Source organism: Rosa chinensis, chromosome 7, assembly GCF_002994745.2.
Source record: "Rosa chinensis cultivar Old Blush chromosome 7, RchiOBHm-V2, whole genome shotgun sequence".
Taxonomy (NCBI): domain Eukaryota; kingdom Viridiplantae; phylum Streptophyta; class Magnoliopsida; order Rosales; family Rosaceae; genus Rosa; species Rosa chinensis.
The window spans coordinates 45,568,985-45,576,019 of NC_037094.1; the positions used below are offsets into that span (position 1 = coordinate 45,568,985).

Consider the following 7,035-nt stretch of genomic DNA (forward strand, 5'->3'; position numbering starts at 1 on the left):
GATACAATTCATAACTATGATACAATTATTCTATCTTGTGTATTTTCACATTAATGTGTGTGTGATAAGTGTTTCAGGACTGACAGGTCTGTTCACAAGGGAAAGTTCTCAAGTACCTGTTGAGGGGGAGTTTTCATACGATAAAGTTGTTTTGTATAGGAAGGGGGAGATTGTAGGTACAACTCTTGTACCTGTCGTATTGGCATTTCCATACAAAGAGTCCCTTTACTGATCTCAGGAAAAACAGGTAAATGCATTTGCATAAGCATGGGATTGCAACCTGTTGCAATCCCCGAGTCTGTAGACAGTTTATTGTGGAGTCCGATATTGGAAAGTAGGTTTTTGATTTTATGAATTTACGTTTTTAAATGGTCTTCTGATAGTTAAATTCATAGTATTGATGTCCTAGGGTTTGTCATGCCGTGCCTATTCCTAATTTTTTTTTTTCCTTAAGATTTGTGGAGTTCCTTTAAGGGAAGTTTCTTTCCTAATTAATGTGTATTAGGGTAACATCTTTTCATAGGAGGTGGGTGGCCATCAGTTGCATATACATTGAGGATTATACACGGGCAAAGATAGAGATTCTAGAACGCAAGAATTTTTGATAGAGTCTTGCTTGAAGGATATTGCATTAAATCCTCCCATGAAGTCATCCAACCTAGACAAATCATATTAATTTCAGACGAGTTATAACTTCAAATATTACAGAGCATGCAACCATAAAATATAAACAAAAATGTGACATGCCTCTTCTTTCTCAATTCATCATACTGCCTCTTTATGTCATCACGCTGTTTTGTGATAATACTCAGATCCTCCACTTTTTCGTTATACAATGAGACCTTTCTCTGGTACCTATCAAATTTAAGCAATTAGAACAGCTTCGCATCATATAAACCAAATCAGCTTAATTTCCACTGAAAATAACGACAGCACATACTCTGAGATTGAATCAAGATTTGGATTCATCTCTTTCATTTGTGCTTCTAGAAGTGCTGCCGTTTCAATGGCCCTTTGAAGGTCGCAACAACTATTAAGATGTTCATCTGCCAAGGTTGCTTGAACCTTTTCAGATTCCACTAAATCTTTCTGAATTCTGCAAACATAATGTAGTATTAATAATTTTAAAATCATGAATAAAGCATTCTGAATAAGTATTTCCTCAGATCCACTTACTGATCCATATGCTTTATAAGGGCAGTTTGCAACTTATCAAGCTTGTCCTTGTAAGCCTTCCACTCAAATTTCAGATCCTTGGATTTCTTCTTCATAGCTTCTAGTTCAAACTCAGCTTTATCCTGTGACATTCAGCAAGGAAATTTTCATCATGTTAATTGGAGAAAAGATCCGGCCAGCATAAATAGATTATTAAGAAAAAAATAAAAAAAATACACACACACCCACACACACAAAAAAACAATAACAGCATACTTCTAAGTACCAGATCGATACTATGCCACACATAGTAATCATGATCGACGAAGAAGCAAACGGCGAATAGTACCAGTTAGTAATAAGTGCCACTTACTAATTCTATGGTTCTGCTCACTGCACTGCAGATCCTACTCAAGTACTATTATGGCATAGTTACCACCTCTGGCATGTCAAAATCGTATCAACTGTGGTCAGATAGAATGATTTATGGTATCTAAATGCAATTTTTCATTAGAGTACCTTCCATGCCCGCAATTCATACACAGTCTTTTTCATATTGCAATACTCAGATTTTGCTTTATCCAACACAGCTTTATGTTCATCAATCATCTGCACAAGACCAGAAATATGATATGTCAGATTTTTATTTATCTAAAAAATCCATATTGTCATCAATCAGCCGCACAAGTTTCAAATAAAACAAGCTAATAAGAAAAGTGAACCTTCTGTGTTTCCTCGTAGTTCTCTTGAACTAGAGATGCCTTCTCTTCCTTTTCTTTGAAATTGGCACATAACGTTTCGTTCTCCTTGTTATGTCGTTCATACTTCTTCTTTGAATCTTGAATCGCTTTCCTCAACTCCTTTATAGTTTGCTGGCCAGTCTCAATCTGGATCTTCTCCCTGAAACGTTAACCAATATCATGATTGGAAACAAGTTTTGTACCAACTCCATACTAGCATCACAGAGTTTACCTATCGTTGTTCAGATTTTCTTCTAAGCTGGTTATATTTTCCTGTAGATCAAGCATTTTGGCAGAGGTATCTTCATGAGCCAGTTTTGTGGCTTGCTGTTGCCACTTCAGAAGTGACAACTCTTTCAGCATGTAAGTTTCCGCTTCATTCTTCCCATCCTGTTTCATGAGCCATGACATTTATCAAAACAAGACCAATGGAATGTATAAGGAGCTGTAAATCTACCCACGTGCAACTGTATGTACCTCCAAGCCATCTCTTTCTTTCTCTGCCAGCTTAACCATTTGCACGACACCGGATCTTTTCTCATTGAGGGACTCTAGCCTATGAGATCAATGAAAACAATCATGCAGACTAATTAGGAAAATGGGAATTCAATATCAAGAACCGCTGTATGTATGTCCTCTGAGTAACTATGGCGCAGCAAAGTTTACATTCTCCGGTAACCAGAGATCATAAAGTTATGTTTTAGAAAAGGAATGAAATGCAAGTGGTTAAGTTCTCTCAAGTCAGGTAACTTTAGCATGAGTATGTTTACCATCAACATACTATTTGATGCTAAAGAGCAATAAGCATTCATCTTTTCTGTAAAACAGTCATACATGTGAGATTTTTCCTTTACTGTTTCATTCCCTAGACTAGGCAGCAGAGAAGCATGATTGAAAGTAGAGTATGGTGCACATGAGCAGGATTAACATGTAAGCTTTTCAATGAACTAGAGCATACTCTTGATAAGATTCATCAATTTTTTGGGCATATTTGCTGGTCCCGATAATGTCCTCAAGGTACTCGAGGAAGCCTTCATCCTGAGATCCTTGAGCTTTTGGCTTCATGAGTGAGATCTGCTCAACTTCACCCTGATGAGTAACCAGAAGGAAACTGTTAATATGGCGAGACAATCTGAATCAAACTTGATGAACTGCATGTCAAATATCAAACCTGAAGAATCAAGAAGCGATTGTTGTCCAGGTCAACTCCTTTCCCTTTCAGATTCTTGGTAACTTCAGTGAAATTGCTTGAACGATCATTGATGTAATACTTGGAGGAGTTATCCCGATACGCTACCCTAGTGATTACAAAATCACTTCCTGGAACAGCTTCAAACGTCCCATCATCCTGATCATAACGATTTCACAAAAAATCATAAAACTGATTTTGTAAACAGCCTCCCACCTAACGGGTTCTTAAATTTGATCACAACTAAATTTATTCATTACAGATAGCACAAAGAAAGAAGAAGCAAAAGTGAAAAGGTTAAAATTACCAAATCCATGATCTCCTGGAAATGAACAGAAACTCCAGCACCATCTATATTCTGGCAATTAGGGGAGTTATGAATGAGCTCCGAAACTCTGTTAAGTCGCATCTAGACAATTACATTGCACAATTAGGTTTTAGGAACATAAAAACAAAATTCGATGGGTTTGTTGATGTACAGAAAGGCTGCACAGATTGTCCATGGGGCCTTTCTTTATGGGTTTCGACACACTTTCGCAGCTGCTCATTCTGCTAGACATGCTGAACTCTTAGCATTGGTCTTGGGAGTGCAATTGGCCATTGATAATCACCTTACACCTTTGCTAGTGGAGACTGATTGTCTGGATTTGGTGTCTGCAATATCCTCTTCTTCCTTGGATTTGTCGGAACTCGGTTTTCTGTTGGCAGACTTGCGGGTCTTGTTGCATGATGCACAGAACGCTAGAGTCCTCAAGGTTGGAAGACAGGCTAATGATGTGGCTCACCTCTTGGCTTACGAGGCCAAGCATGCTGACTATCAGCTAGATCTTTTTTCATGTATTCCTCCGTCTGTGGAGGCTAATCTAATCTCTGATTGTAATGTTCTTCCATCAATGAATTAGTCTTTCATTCCCCCTCAAACAAAAAAAAAAAAAAAAAAATCACCTTTCTAATTCTTCTTCTCCTTCTTTTTAGCTTGTGCTACAGGAGTGTTGTGGACATGATTCGGGCAGAGCCAAACGAACGACGGAGTCAAATTCATAATTCTAGTGACTCGAACGAGTTGAGTAGCATGACTCAGTAAATGATAGTAGAAACCGGTCTATTAGTTTGTGTTGCACTCACCTCTCCCCATTCGTGGACCCCACACGCTCTCCTTTCTTACTAAACTTTTCCAAAGGGACTTGGTCTTGGTCCTCTAAAACTCCCTCTCAGTGGTTCAAACAACCGTGTTTTCAATAAGCCACCAGCACCTTCAACACGTTTAAATACGCCCCCAAAACCATATCTTGATCATTATTCAATAAACTCAAATCCATGTCCTCCTCCTCTCTTCCAATAACGTTCTCATCCCACCATGAAATTTTCTGAACCACTCGCCAATCCATTCTCTTCGTTTCTATGGCTTCCTTGATCTTCAGCTTCATCTTGTTCTTGTCTTCTTGCCTCATCCCTATTCATTCACTCTCCACAGTATCGATCTCTGAAACTTCCAATAATCAGACACTAATTTGTTCTCTGACCCAGCAACAATCTTTCCTCAACTGTACTAGTTTTCCGAGTGGGATTAGAATTCCTGTGAGCACAGACACTTCATTTACTGGCTTGGTTGGTGGGTATGGCTTTTTATGTGCTTTGCGGTCGGGGTCCTCATCTTCTTCATCAGTCATGACTTGCTGGAGGTTCTCTGCCAATGGGAATAACATGTCCACTAAGCGAATTTATACCGGTCCGGCCCTCAAGGAACTCAGAGCAGGAAACTCCAGTGTTTGCGGCCTAGTTGATGGGACTAATCGCCTCCAATGCTGGCAGTGGCATGGGTTCAATTCAAATACAAGTCACAGCAACTTCTCGAAGAGCATCGCAGTGGGAGACAAATTTGTCTGCGGAGTTTCAGAAATCGGAGAGGTAACTTGCACTGGAAGTAATACCAAAGTGATTGATACAAAGCATATAAGGGGTAATTACAGTCATGTAAGTGCAGGGACTAATTATGCTTGTGCAATCTCATGGAGTAATGGTAGTTTGGATTGTTGGGGAGAAATGAAGGGTGACAAACCACAAGGGAAGTTTACTTCCCTGGCCTTGGGCGACAACCGAAGCTGTGGCCTGAGGCCTAATGGAACAGTTGTTTGTTGGGGGGAAGATGGCTTCAGTTTGCCTCAAAGTTTAAGAGAGACTTCCTTCACCTCAATCGAAGCAAAAAGCAGCGTTTTCTGCGGGGTCTTGTCGAAGAATTTTTCCTTGTATTGCTGGGGAAACCAAGTGTTTGATACCCAAGACAATTTCTTGGTCTTCAGTGCTGTGAAGCCAGGGCCATGTAGAAGAGACTGCCCATTGCATAGCTCTCTATTACCAGGCTATGGCAACTTTTGTGAACAAGGATATGTAGTTTGTCAACCTTGTGAGTGGACAACTATAGTAGTTCAATCAGTGCCGGGGCCAACACCGCAACCACCGAGGGAGTCTAAGTGGAGCAAGAAAATGGTTGCTTTTCTTGTAGTGGGTTGTGTTGGGTCCTCAGCTTTCTTGTTGGTTTGTGGCTACTTTGTGTTCAAGAATTGCCAAATTAGAGGTTCCAGAATCCATGACTCGGGTCGATTGGATGATATCGAGAGCCAAGCTAATCAGCCTGGTTCAGGGCAACTCCAAAGCCAACGAGCTCAACAACCACCAGTGTTGGAGAAGCGGCTAAGCCACTTGATTAGCCTGGGAGCCAATGGAGGTTCATTGGAGGAATTTTCGTTGCCAGTGCTACTAGAGGCCACCAACAACTTCTCAGAAGAACACAAGATTGGGACAGGCAGCTATGGCTCAGTCTACTATGCCACATTAGATGATGGCAACCGTGAAGTGGCCATCAAGCGTGCCGAATCATCAGCGTCCTCATCATCTGTTGGCGGGCACACTAGGCGCCAAGAGGACAATGACAGTGCATTTGTGAATGAGCTTGAGTCTCTATCACGCCTACACCACAAGAATCTAGTTCGATTGTTGGGGTTTTACGAAGACGCAAAAGAGAGAATATTGGTGTATGAGTACATGAACAATGGTTCCCTTCACGACCATCTCCACAAGATCACAATTTCCCCTCTAATGTCATGGTCCGCACGCATTCAAGTGGCACTTGACGCGGCCAGAGGCATCGAATACCTCCACATGTACGCAGTCCCGCCAATCATACACCGCGACATCAAGTCATCCAACATATTGTTGGACGACAAGTGGAGAGCCAAGGTGTCTGATTTTGGCCTATCTTTGATGGGTCCCGGGGAAGACGAGTGCTACTTGCCGCAGCGTGCGGCTGGCACATTTGGTTACATGGACCCTGAGTATTATAGGCTGCAACAACTGACCACGAAAAGTGACGTGTACAGTTTCGGGGTAGTGTTGCTCGAGTTGCTGTCGGGGTATAGCGCGATTCATAAAAATGAGAACGGGGTGCCAAGAAATGTGGTGGATTTCGTAATACCGTATATTGTAAATGATGAAATTCACAGGATTTTGGACCCCAAGGTGCCGCCACCGACGCCATTTGAAATAGAGGCCGTGGCGTATGTGGGTTACTTAGCAGCAGACTGTGTGAGCCTAGAGGGCAGAGATAGGCCTTCCATGACTGAGATTGCAAGCAACTTGGAAAGAGCTTTAGCTTATTGTTTGGCATCGCCACCAAGTTCAAGAACCGAGTCTTTGACTTAGACTCGGTTGAGAGCCAAGACACGGTCAACTTTTGTAGAGCAAACCATTTTTTCTATTTTCTTTGTGCACATATTGGACTTTTTTTTCTCCCTATTCTTTTTGGGTTTTGCTGACTAGTCAAGGCAATAATTGTTTGAAAATGTGAGAGCCACAGAAACCATTGTATAGTGATTAGCAGCAGCAACCATGGAGTTTCCTCAACTTATAATATTCTTTTCTTAATTTCTGCCAAAGAAATTATCCCGTCTTCAA

At 41.2% G+C, this 7,035-nt stretch overlaps 2 protein-coding genes across 3 annotated transcripts; one reads left to right on the top strand and one right to left on the bottom strand.

Moving 5' to 3' along the window:
* Nucleotides 1–649: 649 nt before the first annotated feature.
* Nucleotides 650–4,250, bottom strand: LOC112180217 (structural maintenance of chromosomes protein 4). 2 transcript variants are annotated; one of them, XM_040511158.1, is made up of 11 exons: nucleotides 4,030–4,250; nucleotides 3,392–3,442; nucleotides 3,067–3,243; nucleotides 2,854–2,984; nucleotides 2,373–2,451; nucleotides 2,128–2,285; nucleotides 1,878–2,055; nucleotides 1,675–1,764; nucleotides 1,177–1,298; nucleotides 941–1,096; nucleotides 650–855 (listed from the first exon to the last, which is right to left on the bottom strand). In XM_040511158.1, the coding sequence occupies exons 2-11, from the start codon at nucleotides 3,398–3,400 to the stop codon at nucleotides 696–698; spliced, it is 1,260 nt and encodes a 419-aa protein (XP_040367092.1). In that variant the 5' UTR covers nucleotides 3,401–3,442; nucleotides 4,030–4,250; the 3' UTR covers nucleotides 650–695. The 2 variants fall into 2 exon arrangements, with proteins under 2 accessions (XP_040367092.1, XP_024174500.1); XM_024318732.2 differs by having other exon boundaries at nucleotides 3,392–4,250.
* A 142-nt stretch (nucleotides 4,251–4,392) lies between these two features.
* Nucleotides 4,393–7,035, top strand: LOC112176814 (serine/threonine-protein kinase-like protein CCR4). The gene has a single exon (XM_024314905.2). The coding sequence runs from the start codon at nucleotides 4,486–4,488 to the stop codon at nucleotides 6,781–6,783; it is 2,298 nt and encodes a 765-aa protein (XP_024170673.1). The 5' UTR covers nucleotides 4,393–4,485; the 3' UTR covers nucleotides 6,784–7,035.

What these genes read in the sequence shown, in the direction of transcription:
- LOC112180217 (XM_024318732.2), bottom strand. Translation starts at nt 3,493, where the DNA reads ATGCGACTTAACAGAGTTTCGGAGCTCATTCATAACTCCCCTAATTGC. An exon ending in TCCAGGAGATCATGGATTTG is followed by an intron (nt 3,244 to 3,391) that starts GTAATTTTAACC and finishes CGTTATGATCAG; the next exon opens with GATGATGGGACGTTTGAAGC. An exon ending in GAAAATCTGAACAACGATAG is followed by an intron (nt 2,056 to 2,127) that starts GTAAACTCTGTG and finishes TTAACGTTTCAG; the next exon opens with GGAGAAGATCCAGATTGAGA.
- LOC112176814 (XM_024314905.2), top strand. Translation starts at nt 4,486, where the DNA reads ATGGCTTCCTTGATCTTCAGCTTCATCTTGTTCTTGTCTTCTTGCCTC.